The sequence below is a fragment of the Oncorhynchus clarkii genome, chromosome 27 (genome assembly GCF_045791955.1).
Source record: "Oncorhynchus clarkii lewisi isolate Uvic-CL-2024 chromosome 27, UVic_Ocla_1.0, whole genome shotgun sequence".
Taxonomy (NCBI): domain Eukaryota; kingdom Metazoa; phylum Chordata; class Actinopteri; order Salmoniformes; family Salmonidae; genus Oncorhynchus; species Oncorhynchus clarkii.
This window is the reverse complement of record NC_092173.1, coordinates 29,660,248-29,686,539: the sequence shown is the minus strand read 5'-3', so window position 1 is coordinate 29,686,539 and position 26,292 is coordinate 29,660,248. Positions and strand designations below refer to the sequence as shown.

General features: G+C 39.6%; 1 protein-coding gene across 1 annotated transcript in view; it reads left to right on the top strand.

The window, feature by feature from the left end:
• LOC139385642 (calsyntenin-2-like) overlaps window positions 1-26,292 on the top strand; it is a 483,955-nt gene that overhangs the window by 372,815 nt on the left and 84,848 nt on the right. The window contains exons 7-8 of the mRNA XM_071130874.1: window positions 14,806-15,063; window positions 15,298-15,419. Of these exons, the coding sequence (XP_070986975.1) occupies window positions 14,806-15,063; window positions 15,298-15,419 (380 nt within the window). The remainder of the gene's footprint in view (window positions 1-14,805; window positions 15,064-15,297; window positions 15,420-26,292) is intronic.

Sequence of the window (26,292 nt, the reverse complement as noted above, 5' to 3'; positions counted from 1 at the left end):
ATAAAGCAGTATGTACTCTATGCATGGAGGTAGATTAAGCAGTATGTACTCTATGCAAAGAGATAAATAAAGCAGTATGTAGATAAATAAAGCAGTATGTACTCTATGCATGGAGGTAGATTAAGCAGTATGTACTCTATGCATGGAGATAAATAAAGCAGTATGTACTCTATGCATGGAGGTAGATTAAGCAGTATGTACTCTATGCATGGAGATAAATAAAGCAGTATGTAGATAAATAAAGCAGTATGTAGTCTATGCATGGAGGTCGATAAAGCAGTATGTACTCTATGCATGGAGGTAGATTAAGCAGTATGTACTCTATGCATGGAGGTAGATTAAGCAGTATGTACTCTATGCATGGAGGTAGATTAAGCAGTATGTACTCTATGCATGGAGGTAGATAAAGCAATATGTACTCTATGCATGGAGGTAGATTAAGCAGTATGCACTCTATGCATGGAGGTAGATTAAGCAGTATGTACTCTATGCATGGAGGTAGATTAAGCAGTATGTACTCTATGCATGGAGGTAGATTAAGCAGTATGTACTCTATGCATGGAGGTAGATTAAGCAGTATGTACTCTATGCAAGGAGGTAGATTAAGCAGTATGTACTCTATGCATGGAGGTAGGTAAAGCAATATGTACTCTATGCATGGAGGTAGATTAAGCAGTATGCACTCTATGCATGGAGGTAGATTAAGCAGTATGTACTCTATGCATGGAGGTAGATTAAGCAGTATGTACTCTATGCATGGAGGTAGATTAAGCAGTATGTACTCTATGCATGGAGGTAGATAAAGCAATATGTACTCTATGCATGGAGGTAGATTAAGCAGTATGTACTCTATGCATAGAGATAAATAAAGCAGTATGTAGATATATAAAGCAGTATGTACTCTATGCATGGAGGTAGATTATGCAGTATGTACTCTATGCATGGAGGTAGATAAATAAAGCAGTATGTACTCTATCCATGGAGGTAGATTATGCAGTATGTACTCTATCCATGGAGGTAGATAAATAAAGCAGCATGTACTCTATCCATGGAGTTAGATAAATAAAGCAGTATGTACTCTATGCATGGAGGTAGATAAATAAAGCAGTATGTACTCTATGCATGGAGGTAGATTATGCAGTATGTACTCTATCCATGGAGGGAGATAAATAAAGCAGTATGTACTCTATGCATGGAGGTAGATTATGCAGTATGTACTCTATGCATGGAGGTAGATAAATAAAGCAGTATGTACTCTATGCATGGAGGTAGATTAAGCAGTATGAACTCTATGCATAGAGGTAGATTAAGCAGTATGTACTCTATGCATGGAGGTAGATTAAGCAGTATGTACTCTATGCATAGAGATAGATAAAGCAGTATATACTCTATGCTTGGAGGTAGATTAAGCAGTATGTACTCTATTCATGGAGGTAGATAAATAAAGCAGTATGTACTCTATGCATGGAGGTAGATAAAACAATATCTACTCTATTCATGGAGGTAGATAAAACAGTATGTACTCTATTCATGGAGGTAGCTTAAGCAGTATGTACTCTATGCATAGAGATAGATAAAGCAGTATGTACTCTATGCATGGAGGTAGATTAAGCAGTATGTACTCTATTCATGGAGGTAGATAAATAAAACAATATGTACTCTATCCATGGAGGTAGATAAATAAAGCAGTATGTACTCTATTCATGGAGGTAGATAAAACAGTATGTAATCTATGCATGGAGGTAGATTAAGCAGTATGTACTCTATTCATGGAGGTAGATAAATAAAGCAGTATGTAATCTATGCATTGAGATAGATTAAGCAGTATGTACTCTATGCATGGAGGTAGATAAAACAGTATGTACTCTATGCATGGAGGTAGATAAAACAGTATGTACTCTATTCATGGAGGTAGATAAAGCAGTATGTACTCTATGCATGGAGGTAGATTAAGCAGTATGTACTCTATGCATAGAGATAGATAAAGCAGTATATACTCTATGCTTGGAGGTAGATTAAGCAGTATGTACTCTATTCATGGAGGTAGATAAATAAAGCAGTATGTACTCTATGCATGGAGGTAGATAAAACAATATCTACTCTATTCATGGAGGTAGATAAAACAGTATGTACTCTATTCATGGAGGTAGCTTAAGCAGTATGTACTCTATGCATAGAGATAGATAAAGCAGTATGTACTCTATGCATGGAGGTAGATTAAGCAGTATGTACTCTATTCATGGAGGTAGATAAATAAAACAATATGTACTCTATCCATGGAGGTAGATAAATAAAGCAGTATGTACTCTATTCATGGAGGTAGATAAAACAGTATGTAATCTATGCATGGAGGTAGATTAAGCAGTATGTACTCTATTCATGGAGGTAGATAAATAAAGCAGTATGTAATCTATGCATTGAGATAGATTAAGCAGTATGTACTCTATGCATGGAGGTAGATAAAACAGTATGTACTCTATGCATGGAGGTAGATAAAACAGTATGTACTCTATTCATGGAGGTAGATAAAGCAGTATGTACTCTATGCATGGAGGTAGATTAAGCAGTATGTACTCTATGCATGGAGGTAGATTAAGCAGTATGTACTCTATGCATGGAGGTAGATTAAGCAGTATGTACTCTATGCATGGAGGTAGATAAAGCAGTATGTACTCTATGCATGGAGGTAGATTAAGCAGTATGTACTCTATGCATAGAGATAAATGAAGCAGTATGTAGATAAATAAAGCAGTATGTACTCTATGCATGGAGGTAGATTAAGCAGTATGTACTCTATGCATGGAGGTAGATTATGTAGTATGTACTCTATGCATGGAGGTAGATAAAGCAGTATGTACTCTATGCATGGAGGTAGATTAAGCAGTATGTACTCTATGCATGGAGGTAGATTAAGCAGTATGTACTCTATCCATGGAGGTAGATAAATAAAGCAGTATGTACTCTATGCATGGAGGTAGATTAAGCAGTATGTACTCTATGCATGGAGGTAGATAAAGCAGTATGTACTCTATGCATGGAGGTAGATTAAGCAGTATGTACTCTATGCATGGAGGTAGATTAAGCAGTATGTACTCTATGCATGGAGGTAGATAAAGCAGTATGTACTCTATGCATGGAGGTAGATTAAGCAGTATGTACTCTATGCATGGAGGTAGATTAAGCAGTATGTACTCTATGCATGGAGGTAGATTAAGCAGTATGTACTCTATGCATAGAGGTAGATTAAGCAGTATGTACTCTATGCATGGAGGTAGATTAAGCAGTATGTACTCTATGCATAGAGGTAGATTAAGCAGTATGTACTCTATGCATGGAGGTAGATTAAGCAGTATGTACTCTATGCATGGAGGTAGATTAAGCAGTATGTACTCTATGCATGGAGGTAGATAAAACAGTATGTACTCTATTAATGGAGGTAGATAAAACAGTATGTACTCTACTCATGGAGGTAGATAAAGCAGTATGTACTCTATGCTTGGAGGTAGATTAAGCAGTATGTACTCTATGCATGGAGGTAGATTAAGCAATATGTACTCTATGCATGGAGGTAGATTAAGCAGTATGTACTCTATGCATTGAGGTAGATTAATCAGTATGTAGTCTATCCTTGGAGGTTGATAAATAAAGCAGTATGTACTCTATGCATGGAGGTAGATTAAGCAGTATGTACTCTATGCATGGAGGTAGATACATAAAGCAGTATGTACTCTATGCATGGAGGTAGATTAAGCAGTATGTACTCTATGCATAGAGATAAATAAAGCAGTATGTAGATAAATAAAGCAGTATGTACTCTATGCATGGAGGTAGATTAAGCAGTATGTACTCTATGCATGGAGATAAATAAAGCAGTATGTACTCTATGCATGGAGGTAGATTAAGCAGTATGTACTCTATGCATGGAGATAAATAAAGCAGTATGTAGATAAATAAAGCAGTATGTAGTCTATGCATGGAGGTAGATTAAGCAGTATGTACTCTATGCATGGAGGTAGATTAAGCAGTATGTACTCTATGCATGGAGGTAGATTAAGCAGTATGTACTCTATGCATGGAGGTAGATAAAGCAATATGTACTCTATGCATGGAGGTATATTAAGCAGTATGCACTCTATGCATGGAGGTAGATTAAGCAGTATGTACTCTATGCATGGAGGTAGATTAAGCAGTATGTACTCTATGCATGGAGGTAGATTAAGCAGTATGTACTCTATGCATGGAGGTAGATAAAGCAATATGTACTCTATGCATGGAGGTAGATTAAGCAGTATGTACTCTATCCATGGAGGTAGATAAATAAAGCAGCATGTACTCTATCCATGGAGTTAGATAAATAAAGCAGTATGTACTCTATGCATGGAGGTAGATAAATAAAGCAGTATGTACTCTATGCATGGAGGTAGATTAAGCAGTATGTACTCTATGCATGGAGGTAGATTAAGCAGTATGTACTCTATCCATGGAGGTAGATAAATAAAGCAGTATGTACTCTATGCATGGAGGTAGATTAAGCAGTATGTACTCTATGCATGGAGGTAGATAAAGCAGTATGTACTCTATGCATGGAGGTAGATTAAGCAGTATGTACTCTATGCATGGAGGTAGATTAAGCAGTATGTACTCTATGCATGGAGGTAGATAAAGCAGTATGTACTCTATGCATGGAGGTAGATTAAGCAGTATGTACTCTATGCATGGAGGTAGATTAAGCAGTATGTACTCTATGCATGGAGGTAGATTAAGCAGTATGTACTCTATGCATAGAGGTAGATTAAGCAGTATGTACTCTATGCATGGAGGTAGATTAAGCAGTATGTACTCTATGCATAGAGGTAGATTAAGCAGTATGTACTCTATGCATGGAGGTAGATTAAGCAGTATGTACTCTATGCATGGAGGTAGATTAAGCAGTATGTACTCTATGCATGGAGGTAGATAAAACAGTATGTACTATATTAATGGAGGTAGATAAAACAGTATGTACTCTACTCATGGAGGTAGATAAAGCAGTATGTACTCTATGCTTGGAGGTAGATTAAGCAGTATGTACTCTATGCATGGAGGTAGATTAAGCAGTATGTACTCTATGCATGGAGGTAGATTAAGCAGTATGTACTCTATGCATTGAGGTAGATTAATCAGTATGTAGTCTATCCTTGGAGGTTGATAAATAAAGCAGTATGTACTCTATGCATGGAGGTAGATTAAGCAGTATGTACTCTATGCATGGAGGTAGATACATAAAGCAGTATGTACTCTATGCATGGAGGTAGATTAAGCAGTATGTACTCTATGCATGGAGATAAATAAAGCAGTATGTACTCTATGCATGGAGGTAGATTAAGCAGTATGTACTCTATGCATGGAGATAAATAAAGCAGTATGTAGATAAATAAAGCAGTATGTAGTCTATGCATGGAGGTAGATAAAGCAGTATGTACTCTATGCATGGAGGTAGATTAAGCAGTATGTACTCTATGCATGGAGGTAGATTAAGCAGTATGTACTCTATGCATGGAGGTAGATTAAGCAGTATGTACTCTATGCATTGAGGTAGATTAATCAGTATGTAGTCTATCCTTGGAGGTTGATAAATAAAGCAGTATGTACTCTATGCATGGAGGTAGATTAAGCAGTATGTACTCTATGCATGGAGGTAGATACATAAAGCAGTATGTACTCTATGCATGGAGGTAGATTAAGCAGTATGTACTCTATGCAAAGAGATAAATAAAGCAGTATGTAGATAAATAAAGCAGTATGTACTCTATGCATGGAGGTAGATTAAGCAGTATGTACTCTATGCATGGAGATAAATAAAGCAGTATGTACTCTATGCATGGAGGTAGATTAAGCAGTATGTACTCTATGCATGGAGATAAATAAAGCAGTATGTAGATAAATAAAGCAGTATGTAGTCTATGCATGGAGGTCGATAAAGCAGTATGTACTCTATGCATGGAGGTAGATTAAGCAGTATGTACTCTATGCATGGAGGTAGATTAAGCAGTATGTACTCTATGCATGGAGGTAGATTAAGCAGTATGTACTCTATGCATGGAGGTAGATAAAGCAATATGTACTCTATGCATGGAGGTAGATTAAGCAGTATGCACTCTATGCATGGAGGTAGATTAAGCAGTATGTACTCTATGCATGGAGGTAGATTAAGCAGTATGTACTCTATGCATGGAGGTAGATTAAGCAGTATGTACTCTATGCATGGAGGTAGATTAAGCAGTATGTACTCTATGCAAGGAGGTAGATTAAGCAGTATGTACTCTATGCATGGAGGTAGGTAAAGCAATATGTACTCTATGCATGGAGGTAGATTAAGCAGTATGCACTCTATGCATGGAGGTAGATTAAGCAGTATGTACTCTATGCATGGAGGTAGATTAAGCAGTATGTACTCTATGCATGGAGGTAGATTAAGCAGTATGTACTCTATGCATGGAGGTAGATAAAGCAATATGTACTCTATGCATGGAGGTAGATTAAGCAGTATGTACTCTATGCATAGAGATAAATAAAGCAGTATGTAGATATATAAAGCAGTATGTACTCTATGCATGGAGGTAGATTATGCAGTATGTACTCTATGCATGGAGGTAGATAAATAAAGCAGTATGTACTCTATCCATGGAGGTAGATTATGCAGTATGTACTCTATCCATGGAGGTAGATAAATAAAGCAGCATGTACTCTATCCATGGAGTTAGATAAATAAAGCAGTATGTACTCTATGCATGGAGGTAGATAAATAAAGCAGTATGTACTCTATGCATGGAGGTAGATTATGCAGTATGTACTCTATCCATGGAGGGAGATAAATAAAGCAGTATGTACTCTATGCATGGAGGTAGATTATGCAGTATGTACTCTATGCATGGAGGTAGATAAATAAAGCAGTATGTACTCTATGCATGGAGGTAGATTAAGCAGTATGAACTCTATGCAAAGAGGTAGATTAAGCAGTATGTACTCTATGCATGGAGGTAGATTAAGCAGTATGTACTCTATGCATAGAGATAGATAAAGCAGTATATACTCTATGCTTGGAGGTAGATTAAGCAGTATGTACTCTATTCATGGAGGTAGATAAATAAAGCAGTATGTACTCTATGCATGGAGGTAGATAAAACAATATCTACTCTATTCATGGAGGTAGATAAAACAGTATGTACTCTATTCATGGAGGTAGCTTAAGCAGTATGTACTCTATGCATAGAGATAGATAAAGCAGTATGTACTCTATGCATGGAGGTAGATTAAGCAGTATGTACTCTATTCATGGAGGTAGATAAATAAAACAATATGTACTCTATCCATGGAGGTAGATAAATAAAGCAGTATGTACTCTATTCATGGAGGTAGATAAAACAGTATGTAATCTATGCATGGAGGTAGATTAAGCAGTATGTACTCTATTCATGGAGGTAGATAAATAAAGCAGTATGTAATCTATGCATTGAGATAGATTAAGCAGTATGTACTCTATGCATGGAGGTAGATAAAACAGTATGTACTCTATGCATGGAGGTAGATAAAACAGTATGTACTCTATTCATGGAGGTAGATAAAGCAGTATGTACTCTATGCATGGAGGTAGATTAAGCAGTATGTACTCTATGCATGGAGGTAGATTAAGCAGTATGTACTCTATGCATGGAGGTAGATTAAGCAGTATGTACTCTATGCATGGAGGTAGATAAAGCAGTATGTACTCTATGCATGGAGGTAGATTAAGCAGTATGTACTCTATGCATAGAGATAAATGAAGCAGTATGTAGATAAATAAAGCAGTATGTACTCTATGCATGGAGGTAGATTAAGCAGTATGTACTCTATGCATGGAGGTAGATTATGTAGTATGTACTCTATGCATGGAGGTAGATAAAGCAGTATGTACTCTATGCATGGAGGTAGATTAAGCAGTATGTACTCTATGCATGGAGGTAGATTAAGCAGTATGTACTCTATCCATGGAGGTAGATAAATAAAGCAGTATGTACTCTATGCATGGAGGTAGATTAAGCAGTATGTACTCTATGCATGGAGGTAGATAAAGCAGTATGTACTCTATGCATGGAGGTAGATTAAGCAGTATGTACTCTATGCATGGAGGTAGATTAAGCAGTATGTACTCTATGCATGGAGGTAGATAAAGCAGTATGTACTCTATGCATGGAGGTAGATTAAGCAGTATGTACTCTATGCATGGAGGTAGATTAAGCAGTATGTACTCTATGCATGGAGGTAGATTAAGCAGTATGTACTCTATGCATAGAGGTAGATTAAGCAGTATGTACTCTATGCATGGAGGTAGATTAAGCAGTATGTACTCTATGCATAGAGGTAGATTAAGCAGTATGTACTCTATGCATGGAGGTAGATTAAGCAGTATGTACTCTATGCATGGAGGTAGATTAAGCAGTATGTACTCTATGCACGGAGGTAGATAAAACAGTATGTACTCTATTAATGGAGGTAGATAAAACAGTATGTACTCTACTCATGGAGGTAGATAAAGCAGTATGTACTCTATGCTTGGAGGTAGATTAAGCAGTATGTACTCTATGCATGGAGGTAGATTAAGCAATATGTACTCTATGCATGGAGGTAGATTAAGCAGTATGTACTCTATGCATTGAGGTAGATTAATCAGTATGTAGTCTATCCTTGGAGGTTGATAAATAAAGCAGTATGTACTCTATGCATGGAGGTAGATTAAGCAGTATGTACTCTATGCATGGAGGTAGATACATAAAGCAGTATGTACTCTATGCATGGAGGTAGATTAAGCAGTATGTACTCTATGCATAGAGATAAATAAAGCAGTATGTACTCTATGCACGGAGGTAGATAAAACAGTATGTACTCTATTAATGGAGGTAGATAAAACAGTATGTACTCTACTCATGGAGGTAGATAAAGCAGTATGTACTCTATGCTTGGAGGTAGATTAAGCAGTATGTACTCTATGCATGGAGGTAGATTAAGCAATATGTACTCTATGCATGGAGGTAGATTAAGCAGTATGTACTCTATGCATTGAGGTAGATTAATCAGTATGTAGTCTATCCTTGGAGGTTGATAAATAAAGCAGTATGTACTCTATGCATGGAGGTAGATTAAGCAGTATGTACTCTATGCATGGAGGTAGATACATAAAGCAGTATGTACTCTATGCATGGAGGTAGATTAAGCAGTATGTACTCTATGCATAGAGATAAATAAAGCAGTATGTAGATAAATAAAGCAGTATGTACTCTATGCATGGAGGTAGATTAAGCAGTATGTACTCTATGCATGGAGATAAATAAAGCAGTATGTACTCTATGCATGGAGGTAGATTAAGCAGTATGTACTCTATGCATGGAGATAAATAAAGCAGTATGTAGATAAATAAAGCAGTATGTAGTCTATGCATGGAGGTAGATTAAGCAGTATGTACTCTATGCATGGAGGTAGATTAAGCAGTATGTACTCTATGCATGGAGGTAGATTAAGCAGTATGTACTCTATGCATGGAGGTAGATAAAGCAATATGTACTCTATGCATGGAGGTATATTAAGCAGTATGCACTCTATGCATGGAGGTAGATTAAGCAGTATGTACTCTATGCATGGAGGTAGATTAAGCAGTATGTACGCTATGCATGGAGGTAGATTAAGCAGTATGTACTCTATGCATGGAGGTAGATAAAGCAATATGTACTCTATGCATGGAGGTAGATTAAGCAGTATGTACTCTATCCATGGAGGTAGATAAATAAAGCAGCATGTACTCTATCCATGGAGTTAGATAAATAAAGCAGTATGTACTCTATGCATGGAGGTAGATAAATAAAGCAGTATGTACTCTATGCATGGAGGTAGATTAAGCAGTATGTACTCTATGCATGGAGGTAGATTAAGCAGTATGTACTCTATCCATGGAGGTAGATAAATAAAGCAGTATGTACTCTATGCATGGAGGTAGATTAAGCAGTATGTACTCTATGCATGGAGGTAGATAAAGCAGTATGTACTCTATGCATGGAGGTAGATTAAGCAGTATGTACTCTATGCATGGAGGTAGATTAAGCAGTATGTACTCTATGCATGGAGGTAGATAAAGCAGTATGTACTCTATGCATGGAGGTAGATTAAGCAGTATGTACTCTATGCATGGAGGTAGATTAAGCAGTATGTACTCTATGCATGGAGGTAGATTAAGCAGTATGTACTCTATGCATAGAGGTAGATTAAGCAGTATGTACTCTATGCATGGAGGTAGATTAAGCAGTATGTACTCTATGCATAGAGGTAGATTAAGCAGTATGTACTCTATGCATGGAGGTAGATTAAGCAGTATGTACTCTATGCATGGAGGTAGATTAAGCAGTATGTACTCTATGCATGGAGGTAGATAAAACAGTATGTACTCTATTAATGGAGGTAGATAAAACAGTATGTACTCTACTCATGGAGGTAGATAAAGCAGTATGTACTCTATGCTTGGAGGTAGATTAAGCAGTATGTACTCTATGCATGGAGGTAGATTAAGCAGTATGTACTCTATGCATGGAGGTAGATTAAGCAGTATGTACTCTATGCATTGAGGTAGATGATAAATAAAGCAGTATGTAGTCTATCCTTGGAGGTTGATAAATAAAGCAGTATGTACTCTATGCATGGAGGTTGATTAAGCAGTATGTACTCTATGCATGGAGGTAGATACATAAAGCAGTATGTACTCTATGCATGGAGGTAGATTAAGCAGTATGTACTCTATGCATAGAGATAAATAAAGCAGTATGTAGATAAATAAAGCAGTATGTACTCTATGCATGGAGGTAGATTAAGCAGTATGTACTCTATGCATGGAGATAAATAAAGCAGTATGTACTCTATGCATGGAGGTAGATTAAGCAGTATGTACTCTATGCATGGAGATAAATAAAGCAGTATTCAGATAAATAAAGCAGTATGTAGTCTATGCATGGAGGTAGATAAAGCAGTATGTACTCTATGCATGGAGGTAGATTAAGCAGTATGTACTCTATGCATGGAGGTAGATTAAGCAGTATGTACTCTATGCATGGAGGTAGATTAAGCAGTATGTACTCTATGCATGGAGGTAGATAAAGCAATATGTACTCTATGCATGGAGGTATATTAAGCAGTATGCACTCTATGCATGGAGGTAGATTAAGCAGTATGTACTCTATGCATGGAGGTAGATTAAGCAGTATGTACTCTATGCATGGAGGTAGATTAAGCAGTATGTACTCTATGCATGGAGGTAGATAAAGCAATATGTACTCTATGCATGGAGGTAGATTAAGCAGTATGTACTCTATCCATGGAGGTAGATAAATAAAGCAGCATGTACTCTATCCATGGAGTTAGATAAATAAAGCAGTATGTACTCTATGCATGGAGGTAGATAAATAAAGCAGTATGTACTCTATGCATGGAGGTAGATTATGCAGTATGTACTCTATGCATGGAGGTAGATAAATAAAGCAGTATGTACTCTATCCATGGAGGTAGATTATGCAGTATGTACTCTATCCATGGAGGTAGATAAATAAAGCAGCATGTACTCTATCCATGGAGTTAGATAAATAAAGCAGTATGTACTCTATGCATGGAGGTAGATAAATAAAGCAGTATGTACTCTATGCATGGAGGTAGATTATGCAGTATGTACTCTATCCATGGAGGGAGATAAATAAAGCAGTATGTACTCTATGCATGGAGGTAGATTATGCAGTATGTACTCTATGCATGGAGGTAGATAAATAAAGCAGTATGTACTCTATGCATGGAGGTAGATTAAGCAGTATGAACTCTATGCATAGAGGTAGATTAAGCAGTATGTACTCTATGCATGGAGGTAGATTAAGCAGTATGTACTCTATGCATAGAGATAGATAAAGCAGTATATACTCTATGCTTGGAGGTAGATTAAGCAGTATGTACTCTATTCATGGAGGTAGATAAATAAAGCAGTATGTACTCTATGCATGGAGGTAGATAAAACAGTATCTACTCTATTCATGGAGGTAGATAAAACAGTATGTACTCTATTCATGGAGGTAGCTTAAGCAGTATGTACTCTATGCATAGAGATAGATAAAGCAGTATGTACTCTATGCATGGAGGTAGATTAAGCAGTATGTACTCTATTCATGGAGGTAGATAAATAAAACAATATGTACTCTATCCATGGAGGTAGATAAATAAAGCAGTATGTACTCTATTCATGGAGGTAGATAAAACAGTATGTAATCTATGCATGGAGGTAGATTAAGCAGTATGTACTCTATTCATGGAGGTAGATAAATAAAGCAGTATGTAATCTATGCATTGAGATAGATTAAGCAGTATGTACTCTATGCATGGAGGTAGATAAAACAGTATGTACTCTATGCATGGAGGTAGATAAAACAGTATGTACTCTATTTATGGAGGTAGATAAATAAAGCAGTATGTACTCTATTCATGGAGGTAGATAAAGCAGTATGTACTCTATGCATGGAGGTAGATTAAGCAGTATGTACTCTATGCATGGAGGTAGATTAAGCAGTATGTACTCTATGCATGGAGGTAGATTAAGCAGTATGTACTCTATGCATGGAGGTAGATTAAGCAGTATGTACTCTATCCATGGAGGTAGATAAATAAAGCAGTATGTACTCTATGCATGGAGGTAGATTAAGCAGTATGTACTCTATGCATGGAGGTAGATAAAGCAGTATGTACTCTATGCATGGAGGTAGATTAAGCAGTATGTACTCTATGCATGGAGGTAGATTAAGCAGTATGTACTCTATGCATGGAGGTAGATAAAGCAGTATGTACTCTATGCATGGAGGTAGATTAAGCAGTATGTACTCTATGCATGGAGGTAGATTAAGCAGTATGTACTCTATCCATGGAGGTAGATAAATAAAGCAGTATGTACTCTATGCATGGAGGTAGATTAAGCAGTATGTACTCTATGCATGGAGGTAGATAAAGCAGTATGTACTCTATGCATGGAGGTAGATTAAGCAGTATGTACTCTATGCATGGAGGTAGATTAAGCAGTATGTACTCTATGCATGGAGGTAGATAAAGCAGTATGTACTCTATGCATGGAGGTAGATTAAGCAGTATGTACTCTATGCATGGAGGTAGATTAAGCAGTATGTAGATAAATAAAGCAGTATGTACTCTATGCATGGAGGTAGATTAAGCAGTATGTACTCTATGCATGGAGGTAGATTATGTAGTATGTACTCTATGCATGGAGGTAGATAAAGCAGTATGTACTCTATGCATGGAGGTAGATTAAGCAGTATGTACTCTATGCATGGAGGTAGATTAAGCAGTATGTACTCTATCCATGGAGGTAGATAAATAAAGCAGTATGTACTCTATGCATGGAGGTAGATTAAGCAGTATGTACTCTATGCATGGAGGTAGATAAAGCAGTATGTACTCTATGCATGGTGGTAGATTAAGCAGTATGTACTCTATGCATGGAGGTAGATTAAGCAGTATGTACTCTATGCATGGAGGTAGATAAAGCAGTATGTACTCTATGCATGGAGGTAGATTAAGCAGTATGTACTCTATGCATGGAGGTAGATTAAGCAGTATGTACTCTATGCATGGAGGTAGATAAAGCAGTATGTACTCTATGCATGGAGGTAGATTAAGCAGTATGTACTCTATGCATGGAGGTAGATTAAGCAGTATGTACTCTATCCATGGAGGTAGATAAATAAAGCAGTATGTACTCTATGCATGGAGGTAGATTAAGCAGTATGTACTCTATGCATGGAGGTAGATAAAGCAGTATGTACTCTATGCATGGAGGTAGATTAAGCAGTATGTACTCTATGCATGGAGGTAGATAAAGCAGTATGTACTCTATGCATGGAGGTAGATTAAGCAGTATGTACTCTATGCATGGAGGTAGATTAAGCAGTATGTAGATAAATAAAGCAGTATGTACTCTATGCATGGAGGTAGATTAAGCAGTATGTACTCTATGCATGGAGGTAGATTATGTAGTATGTACTCTATGCATGGAGGTAGATAAAGCAGTATGTACTCTATGCATGGAGGTAGATTAAGCAGTATGTACTCTATGCATGGAGGTAGATTAAGCAGTATGTACTCTATCCATGGAGGTAGATAAATAAAGCAGTATGTACTCTATGCATGGAGGTAGATTAAGCAGTATGTACTCTATGCATGGAGGTAGATAAAGCAGTATGTACTCTATGCATGGTGGTAGATTAAGCAGTATGTACTCTATGCATGGAGGTAGATTAAGCAGTATGTACTCTATGCATGGAGGTAGATAAAGCAGTATGTACTCTATGCATGGAGGTAGATTAAGCAGTATGTACTCTATGCATAGAGGTAGATTAAGCAGTATGTACTCTATGCATGGAGGTAGATTAAGCAGTATGTACTCTATGCATGGAGGTAGATTAAGGAGTATGTACTCTATGCATGGAGGTAGATTAAGCAGTATGTACTCTATGCATGGCCATGGCTTCTGATGACTCTCATCCACTCCAACTTTTGAAAGACTGTTTCATTTGTCACAAATCAATAGTCACATCCACTATCAATCTCTGAACATCATTTACACATTAAGCCTGGGCCTCTGGCTTATTCATAAGTGATCATAGCCAAGGTCAGTCTGAACCATCTGTATATCTGTGTTGATTGGTATTTACAGTCCTGTGTTGTTGTGCTTCCTTATCTGTTCCCACGGCAACAATTACCCAGGGGCCTCGTCGGGCAGCACAGACCTTCTCCCTGCTCCCAGCGTCTCCACCAATTGGACTGCGTCCCTTGTGACAGACATTGGGCGGGACAGCGACCTCATCTTCCGGTTTGACGGGCGGCAAGCAGCAAAGATTCCTGACCAGATGGTACCACAGAACCTGACGGATCAGTTCACAATCGCCACGTGGATGAAGCATGGACCCACTCCTGGACTGAGGGCGGAGAAAGAGACCCTGCTCTGCAACTCTGATAAGACAGGTGAGAAGAGGGGAGGGGAGGGAAGGTAGGAGGGAAGAGAGTGGTGTGGCTGGGAGAGAAGTAAAGTGGGAAGGGCTGTGTGGAGAGGGGCAGGAACATTGAATGGGTGTGGTCTACTGACAAGAATGGGTTTATCTTCACTTAAGAGAAGGGGTCTTAATTCAAAGGTTGTGGTAATTTTAGGGAAGGTGTGTTACATTTACGCCCTCTTCTCTTTCTTCATCCCCTCTCCAGAGATGAACAGACACCACTACTCCCTTTACGTCCATAACTGTCGTCTGGTCTTCCTGCTCCGGAGAGACTTCACCCAGGTGGACACCTTCAGACCTGCAGAGTTCCACTGGAAACTGGAGCAGGTAGGCTACACAGTAGGCTTTGTGTACATCAGCGATATTCAGTTGTAATGTACTGTACCACTAAAGAGGGACAACTTGTCCTTACGAGTGTGCTGTCTATGAAACATGATGTGATGTTCAGATGGCCTGGACCAACAACTCCCTCTAGAGGCTCTTGATCAACACCTAAAGTCCTTCATCCCAGAACCTCTCTAAAAGCCTCGATGCACAGAGCAGTTGAGACTGTTTTAGACATATGAAGACCATCTCTATTGTAAATATGTCCTTCATAGGTATGCGTGCGTGTGTGCGTGTGTGTGTGTGTGTGTGTGTGTGTGTGTGTGTGTGTGTGTGTGTGTGTGTGTGTGTGTGTGTGTGTGTGTGTGTGTGTGTGTGTGTGTGTGTGTGTGTGTGTGTGTGTGTGTGTGTGTGTGTGTGTTTCCTCTGGGGATGAATGTGGGCTGGCGGTGAGGATACAGTGACTTGCGAAATGATTCACCACCTTGGAATGTTTCCTATTTTGTTGCCTTACAACCTGTAATAAACATTTATTTTGGGGGGGCTTGTATCATTTAATTTACACAACATGCATAACACTTTGAAGAAACAAAATATTTTTTATTGTGAAACAAACAAGAAATAAGACAAAAAAAAAAACAGAAAACTTGAGCGTGCATAACTATTCACCCCCCCAAAGTCAATACTTTGTAGAGACACCTTTTGCAGCAATTACAGCTGCAAGTCTCTTGGGGTATGTCTCTATGAGCTTGGCACATCTAGCCACTGGAATTGTTGCCCATTCTTCAAGGCAAAACTGCTCCAGCTCCTTCAAGTTGATGGGTTCCGCTGGTGTACAGCAATCTTTAAGTCATACCACAGATTCTCAATTGGATTGAAGTCTGAGTTTTGACTAGGCCATTCCAATACATTTAAATGTTTCCCCTTAAACCACTTGAGTGTTGCTTTAGCAGTATGCTTAGGGTCATTGTCCGGCTGGTAGGTGAACCTCCATCCCAGTCTCAAATCTCTCGAAGACTGAAACAGGTTTCCTTCAAGAATTTCCCAGTATTTAGCGCCATCCATCATTCCTTTAATTCTGACCAGTTTCCCAGTCCCTGCCGATGAAAAACATCCCCAAAGCATGATGCTGCCACCACCATGCTTCACTGTGGGGATCAAGTCAAATCAAATCAAAGTTTATTTGTCATGTGCGCCGAATACAAACCTTACAATGAAATGCTTACTTAGAGGCTCTAACCAACAGTGCAATTTGTAAAAAATAAAAAATAAAAAGTGTTAGGGGAACAATAGGTAAGTAAAGAAATAAAAACAACAGTAAATGGACAGTTAAAAATAACAGTAGTGAGGCTATATACAGTAGTGAGGCTATATACAGTAGAGAGGCTATATACAGTAGTGAGGCTATATACAGTAAAGAGGCTATATACAGTAGAGGCTATATACAGTAGAGAGGCTATATACAGTAGAGAGGCTATATACAGTAGTGAGGCTATATACAGTAGAGAGGCTATATACAGTAGTGAGGCTATATACAGTAGAGAGGCTATATACAGTAGAGGCTATATATAGTAGTGTGGCTATATACAGTAGCAAGGCTATATACAGTAGAGAGGCTATATACAGTAGTGAGGCTATATACAGTAGAGAGGCTATATACAGTAGTGAGGCTATATACAGTAGAGAGGCTATATACAGTAGTGAGGCTATATACAGTAGAGAGGCTATATACAGTAGTGAGGCTATATACAGTAGAGAGGCTATATACAGTAGAGAGGCTCTATACTGTAGAGAGGCTATATACAGTAGAGAGGCTCTATACAGTAGTGAGGCTATATACAGTAGTGATGCTATATACAGTAGAGAGGCTATATACAGTAGTGAAGCTATATACAGTAGAGAGGCTATATACAGTAGTGAGGCTATATACAGTAGAGAGGCTATATACAGTAGAGAGGCTATATACATTAGAGAGGCTCTATACAGTAGAGAGGCTATATACAGTAGTGAGGCTCTATACAGTAGCGGGGCTATATACAGTAGCGGGGCTATATACAGTAGAGAGGCTATATACAGTAGTGAGGCTATATACAGTAGAGAGGCTATATACAGTAGTGAGGCTATATACAGTAGCGAGGCTATATACAGTAGTGAGGCTATATACAGTAGTGAGGCTATATACAGTAGCGAGGCTATATACAGTAGCGAGGCTCTATACAGTAGTGAGGCTATATACAGTAGCGAGGCTATATACAGTAGTGAGGCTATACAGTAGAGAGGCTATATACAGTAGTGAGGCTCTATACAGTAGTGAGGCTATATACAGTAGAGAGGCTATATACAGTAGTGAGGCTATATACAGTAGCGAGGCTATATACAGTAGAGAGGCTATATACAGTAGTGAGGCTATATACAGTAGTGAGGCTATATACAGTAGTGAGGCTATATACAGTAGCGAGGCTATATACAGTAGTGAGGCTCTATACAGTAGTGAGGCTATATACAGTAGTGGGGCTATATACAGTAGTGAGGCTATATACAGTAGAGAGGCTATATACAGTAGTGAGGCTATATACAGTAGCGAGGCTATATACAGTAGTGAGGCTATATACAGTAGTGAGGCTATATACAGTAGCGAGGCTATATACAGTAGCGAGGCTCTATACAGTAGTGAGGCTATATACAGTAGCGAGGCTATATACAGTAGTGAGGCTATACAGTAGAGAGGCTATATACAGTAGTGAGGCTCTATACAGTAGTGAGGCTATATACAGTAGAGAGGCTATATACAGTAGTGAGGCTATATACAGTAGCGAGGCTATATACAGTAGAGAGGCTATATACAGTAGTGAGGCTATATACAGTAGTGAGGCTATATACAGTAGTGAGGCTATATACAGTAGCGATGCTATATACAGTAGTGAGGCTCTATACAGTAGTGAGGCTATATACAGTAGTGAGGCTATATACAGTAGCGAGGCTATATACAGTATTGAGGCTCTATACAGTAGTGAGGCTATATACAGTAGCGAGGCTATAACAGTAGCGAGGCTATATACAGTAGTGAGGCTATATACAGTAGCAAGGCTATAACAGTAGCGAGGCGATATACAGTAGCGAGGCTATAACAGTAGCGAGGCTATATACAGTAGCGAGGCTATTACAGTAGCGAGGCTATATACAGTAGCGAGACTTTAACAGTAGCGAGGCTATAACAGTAGCGAGGCTATATACAGTAGCGAGGCTATAAAAGTAGCGAGGCTATATACAGTAGTGAGGCTATATACAGTAGCGAGGCTATAACAGTAGCGAGGCTATAACAGTAGCGAGGCTATAAAAGTAGCGAGGCTATATACAGTAGCGAGGCTATAAAAGTAGCGAGGCTATATACAGTAGCGAGGCTATAACAGTAGCGAGGCTATATACAGGCACCGGTTAGTCGGGCTGATTGAGGTAGTATGTACATGTAGATATGGTTAGTGACTTTGCATATATGTATGATAAACAGAGAGTAGCAGTAATGTAAAAGAGGGGTTGGTGGGTGGTGGGTGGCGGGACGCAATGCAGATAGCCCGGATAGCCACTCTGCGGGGGCACTGGTTTGTCGGGCTAATTGAGATAGTATGTACATGAATGTATTGTTAAAGTGACTATGCATATATCATAAACAGAGAGTAGAATCAGCGTAAAAGAGGGGTTTGGGGGGTGGCACACATTGCAAATAGTCCGGATAGCCATTTGATTACCTGTTCAGGAGTCTTATGGCTTGGAGGTAAAAACTGTTGAGAAGCCTTTTGGTCCTAAACTTGGCACTCTGGTACCACTTGCCATGCGGTAGTAGAGCGAATAGTCTATGACTGGGGTGACTGGTGTCTTTGACAATTTTTAGGGCCTTCTTCTGACACCGCCTGGTGTAGAGGTCCTGGATGGCAGGCAGCTTAGCCCCAGGGGTGTACTGGGCCGTACGCACTACCCTCTGTAGTGCCTTGCGGTCGGAGGCCGAGCAGAAGCCGTACGAGGCAGTGAATCAACCAGTCAAGATGCTCTCGATGTTGCAGCTGTAGAACCTTTTGATGATCTGTGGACCCATACCAAATCTTTTTAGTTTCCTGAGGGGGATTAGGCTTTGTCATGCCCTCTTCATGACTGTGTTGGTGTGTTTGGACCATTCTAGTTTGTTGTTGAGGTGGACACCAAGGAACTTGAAGCTCTCAACCTGCTCCACTACAGCCCCATCGATGAGAATGGGGGCATGCTCGGTCCTCCTTTTCCTGTATTTCACAATCATCTCTTTCATCTTGGTTACGTTGAGGGATAGGTTGTTATTCTGGCACCACCCGGCCAGGTTTTTGACCTCCTCCCTATAGGCTGTCTCGTTTTTGTCGGTGATCAGGCCTACCACTGTTGTTTCGTCTGCAAACTTAATGATGGTGTTGGAGTCGTGCCTGGCCATGCAGTCGTGGATGAACAGGGAGTATAGGAGGGGACTGAGCATTCACCCCTGAGGGGCTCCAGTGTTGAGGATCAGAGTGACAGATGTGTTGCTACCTACCCTCACTTGGGCACAAGGACTATGGTGGTCTGCTTGAAACATGTTGGTATTACAGACTCAATCAGGAACATGTTGAAGATGTCAGTGAAGACACCTGCCAGTTGGTCAGCCCATGCCCAGAGCACACGTCCTGGTAATCCATCTGGCCCCGCAGCCTTATGAATGTTGACCTGTTTAAAGGTCTTACTCACGTCGGCTACGGAGGATGGTGTTCTCGGGGTGATGAGAGGTGTTGGGTTTGCGCCAGACATAGCATTTTATTTGATGCCCAAAAAGCTTCATTTTAGTCTCATCTGCCCAGAGTGCCTTCTTACATATGTTTGGGGAGTCTCCCACATGCCTTTTGGCGAACACCATTATTTTTTTCTTTAAGCAATGGCTTTTTCCTGGCCACTCTCTTAAAAAGCCCAGCTCTGTGGAGTGTACGGCTTGAAGTGGTCTTATGGAGCTTTGCAGCTCCTTCAGGGTTTTCTTTTGTCTCTTTGTTGCCTCTCTGATTAATACCCTCCTTGCCTGGTCCCTGAGTTTTGGTGGGCGGCCCACTCTTGGCAGGTTTGTTGTGGTGCCGTATTCTTTCCATTTTTTAATAATGGATTTAATGGTGCTCAGTGGGATGTTCAAAGTTTTGGATATTTTTTTATAACCCAACCCTGATCTGTACTTCTCCACAACTTTGTCCCTGACCTGTTTGGAGAGCTCCTTGGTTTTCATGGTGCCGCTTGCTTGGTGGTGCCCCTTGCTTAGTGGTGTTGGAGACTCTGGGGCCTTTCAGAACAGGTGTATATATACTGAGATCATGTGACAGATCATGTAACACTTAGATTGCACACAGGAGGACATTATTTAACTAATTATGTGACGTTTGAAGGTAATTGGTTGCACCAGATCTTATTTAGGGGCTTCATAGCAAAGGGGTGAATACATATGTACACACCACTTTTCCGTTTGTAATTCTTTGAAACAAGTAATTTTTTAAATTTCACTTCGCCAATTTAGACTATTTTGTGTATGTCCATTACATGAAATCCAAATAAAAATCTATTTAAATTACAGGTTGTAATGCAACAAAATAATAAAAACGCCAAGGGGGATGAATACTTTTGCAAAGCACTGTATGTTTGTCTGTAGCTACATTGACTCTTGGCCAAACCTAGCAGGCTGACATATGTGTTTATGTACAGTGTGTGGGTGGGTGACAGCAGCAGCTCCCTCTCGCCTGAGGATGTGTCTGTCTCAAGGTTGGCCTGGTCACGCTTATTGTCAGTCTCCAGACCCTGAACGCAGCTCTCTGATTGGACAAAAGAGACGAGCAGCTGAAGCCGGGCAGTGAGAGGCAGAGTACTGGGGCTGCTGGGTAATTTGAGGACAGATCGCTGGCTGTGATTTGAGGAAGGACTGGGGGTCAGAGCGTGACCTTGTGACCGGGGGTTGACTATTTGTGAGTCACCATCTGGAGAAGTTCTGTAACATTTCAGAACAAGCACATTTAGACAAGACATGGCAGCCTGTCTCTCCACAGTCCTTGCTTTCTCCTCATCTCTCTCTCTCTCTCTCTCTCTCTCTCTCTCTCTCTCTCTCTCTCTCTCTCTCTCTCTCTCTCTCTCTCTCTCTCTCTCTCTCTCTCTCTCTCTCTCTCTCTCTCTCTCTCTCTCTCTCTCTCTCTCTCTCTCTCCTTAGTCATCTGTTTGGGCTTGTTGTGGTCAATTTGCAGTCTACCAAATTTTTAAAATGATGGTCCGGCTTCCTAACTATGCGCTCAAGATAAGATTTTCCTGCAGCTGAATCTAGTTGATGATCCCTGGAGTATACTGATAGAGGTAGTCTCTTACACCTCAGGGGAGAACCTTTCACAGATGCACAATTGAGAGCATCCTGTCGGGCTGTATCACCACCTGGTACGGCAACTGCACTGCCCACAACCGCAGGGCTCTCCAGAGGGTGGTGCGGTCTGCCCAACGCATCAACAGGGGCAAACTACCTGCCCTTCCAGGACACCTATAGCATCCGATGTCACAGGAAGGCCAAAATGATCAAGAACATCAACCACCCGAGCCACTGCCTGTTCACCCCGCTACCATCCAGAAGGCGAGGTCAGTACAGGTGCATCAAAGCTGGGACCGAGATAATGAAAGACAGTTTCTAACTCACTGTTAAATAGCCATCACTAGCCAGCTACCAACCGGTTACTCAGCCCTGCACCTTAGAGGCTGCTGCCCTATATACATAGACATGGAATCACTGGCCACTTTAATAATGGAACACTAGTCACTTTAATAATGTTTACATATTGCTTTACTCATCTCATATGTACGTATATACTGTATTCTGTTCTACTGTATTTAGTCAATGCCACTGACATTGCTCGTCATAATTTTTTATATATTTCTTAACTCCATTCTTTTACTTTAGAGTTGTGTGTATTGTTGTGAATTGTTAGATATTACTGCAATGTTGGAGCTAGGAACACAAGCATTTCGCTACACCCACAATAACATCTGCTAAACACATGTATGTGACCAATAAACACCTAATGGTGCTACGATGCTCTGAGATACATACTTTTAATTCGCGCTTTGTTTTACCTACAGAATTTTTACCACATTGACAAGTTATAAGATAAATAACTGCTTTAGTGGAGCACGTGTAATAACACCTTTAATTGGGATCGATTTCCCTGTTTGTGGGTGTTTGAAGGATCTACATTTATAAGTGCCATTGCATTGAGCACAGCCATTACATTTGTAATTTCCATCCAGTAGGGGCGCAAATAGACGTAGTTCAGGAATATCTTGGGGTGGTAAATCAGAGTGTACCAATTGGTCTCTGAGATTTCTGCCCCCGAGAATATGAACAAGGGAAGGTCCGAAAACACATTACCGAGACGATCATCGGATTTTTTTATGATGTGCCAATGTTTGTGAACAATTCCCTTAATTTGTTCAGAGCACTTTGAATAGCGGGTAGTTAGAACACAAGAATGTGTCTTTTTGCAAGACTGACCTTGAAAAATGTCATGTCTCGTTTTTTTTCCGTTTTTTTCTCAATGGCAATATTAATCTGATCATTCTTCCTTGAACTTTCTTTGCGTCTCGGCCATATTTCTGTCGAAATCTGATTGTTTTTTGCAAATTCTTTTGATTCGACATTCTTGTGATTATTGTGACTTTGCCATTGTAATTGTTTGTAAGCTTGTGTATTCAAATTAATCTATGATCGTATGCTATCCATTTATTGTTTGTATGCTGTTCTTTGTATGACATTTTAATATTTGAGAATTAACCAATGATATTAGGCCACTCTTGGCCATGATTACAGACACCTGTGTCTTTTGACACTACATAAACGAGTCATCCCACAGTGTTTGTGATTATACCCTGATGAAGACAGCTTTGCTGTCGAAACGTTGGTAATTACATTTTTGCATCTGAGCTCCTAGAGTGTGCGGCTCTCTTTTATTTTCAAACAATACATTATTTACCATTAATTTGTATAGGGCACAAAATAATCTGAAACACAACCAAAACAAACAGCAAATGCATCCAACAAATGTGTAGAGTCACAAGCTTGATATAGTCATTTTGTGCTATGAATATGGGACAAAATACTTGACTTTTTATTGCTTTAATAAACATATAAGTGAATTTGTCCCAGTACTTTTGCTCCCCTTGAATAGGGTGACTATGTAGAAAAACTGCTGTCATTTCTAAACGGTTCACCCGATATGGATGAAAATACCCTCAAATTAAATCTGACAGTCTACACTTTAACTTCATAGTAATTGTTTGATTTCAAATCCAAACTTTTAGAGTATAGAGCCAAATGTCAATAACGTGAAAATGGCCCTTTTCTATGTTTTGTAGTAAAAAATATACAGAAAGATAAGTGTTTCCAATGACATCATCGGTGTGCATCGTGTGATTTTCACCAATTGTGAGTAGGCATTGCCTACTAATTGCCTACTAATGGCCTACTAATTTTCTACTAATTGGTTAACAATGTCATTGAAAACACTTACCTTGCTCTATATATTTTACTGCTAAACATAGAAATGCACAATTTTTACATACAGTGGGGCAAAAAAGTATTTAGTCAGCCACCAATTGTGCAAGCTCTCCCACGTAAAAAGATGAGAGAGGCCTGTAATTTTCATCATAGGTACAATTCAACTATGACAGACAAAATGAGAGAAAAAATATTTGCAAATAAATTCATTAAAAATCCTACAATGTGATTTTACTGGATTTTTTTTTTCATTTTGTCTGTCATAGTTGAAGTGTACCTATGATGAAAATTACAGGCCTCTCTCATCTTTTTAAGTGATGTTGGGGTGGTACTGGATATGATGAACATGAAGTTCATAAATTGTGAAGTTCCCTTTTAACTTGAACAACTTGGACACCACTGGACATGCTGTGTATGGCACAGATCATACACTGAGTGTACAAAACATTAAGAACACCGTTCCATGACTGACCAGGTCAATCCAGGTGAAAACTATTATCCCTTATTGATGTCACTTGTTAAATTCACTACAATCAGTGTAGATTAACGATTTTTAAACTGAGACAATACCGACATGGATTGTGTATGTGTGCCATTCAGAGGGTGAATGGGCAAGACAAAATATTGAATTGCCTTTGAACAGGGTATGGTAGTAGGTGCCAGGTGCACCAGTTTGAGTGTGTCAAGAACTGCAACGCTCCTGGGGTTTTTATGCTCACCAGTTTCCCATTTGTATCAAGAATGGTCCAGCACCAAAAGGACATCCAGCCAACTTGACACAACCGTAGGAAGTATTGGAGTCAATATGGGCCAGCACCCCTGTGGACACCTTGTTGACTCCATGCCCTGACCAATTCAGGATGTTCTGAGGGCAAAAGGTGGAGGTGCAACTCAATATTTGGAAGGTGTTTCTAATGTTTGGTATAGACATCCATGAATGTAGATTGTAATTCCTGTTGAAAGGTCTAGGAAACATCCAACAGTTTGTGACTGAATGTAGCTTGTCATCTGGCGGTTTAAGACGAGGAAATAAAATAAAATATGCATGACTGAAAGTGAGAAAGAAAAACCAGACAGAGAAAGACAACCTCTGATAATTTGGATATAAACGGTGTCTCAGCTGTGTGTGGAAATTGAATATCTAAGTGACATCATTTCCTGGGGGCGATTCCATGAAAACGGAGTAGGCTTTTAAATGAAAGCAATCAGAAAAACACACAGGGGATGGTTCAGTCACTTTCACAACACTGGAGCGTTGGAATAGAACAAGATAGTCAGAAGTGGTGTGTTTTAAATGCAGTCATGGGAGACTGTTAGCACTAGTTAACATTACCTGTTTACACTACCTGTTAAGACTACTTGTTAACACTGCCTGTTAAGACTGCCTGTGAAGACTACCTGTTAACACTACCTGTTAACACTACCTGTTAAGGCTACCTGTTAACACTGCCTGTTAAGGCTACCTGTTAACACTGCCTGTTAAGGCTACCTGTTAACACTGCCTGTTAAGGCGACCTGTTAACACTGTTAACACTGCCTGTTAACACTGCCTGTTAAGACTGCCTGTTTACACTACCTGTTAACACTGCCTGTTAAGGCTACCTGTTAACACTGCCTGTTAAGACTGCCTGTGAAGACTACCTGTTAAGACTACCTGTTAACACTGCCTGTTAAGGCTACCTGTTAACACTGCCTGTTAAGGCTACCTGTTAACACTGCCTGTTAAGGCTACCTGTTAACACTGCCTGTTAAGGCTACCTGTTAAGGCTACCTGTTAACACTGCCTGTTAAGACTACCTGTTAAGGCTACCTGTTAAGACTGCCTGTGAAGACTACCTGTTAAGGCTACCTGTTAACACTGCCTGTTAAGACTACCTGTTAACACTGCCTGTTAAGGCTACCTGTTAACACTGCCTGTTAAGGCTACCTGTTAACACTGCCTGTTAAGGCTACCTGTTAACACTGCCTGTTAAGGCTACCTGTTAACACTGCCTGTTAACACTGCCTGTTTACACTACCTGTTAACACTGCCTGTTAAGGCTACCTGTTAACACTGCCTGTTAACACTGCCTGTTAAGACTACCGGTTAAGACTACCTGTTAAGATTACCTGTTAAGACTACCTGTTAAGACTGCCTGTTAAGACTGCCTGTTAAGACTGCCTGTTAGCACTACCTGTTAAGACGACCTGTTTACACTACCTGTTAAGACTACCTGTTTACACTACCTGTTTACACTGCCTGTTAACACTGCCTGTTAAGGCTACCTGTTAAGACTGCCTGTTAAGACTGCCTGTTAGCACTACTTGTTAAGACGACCTGTT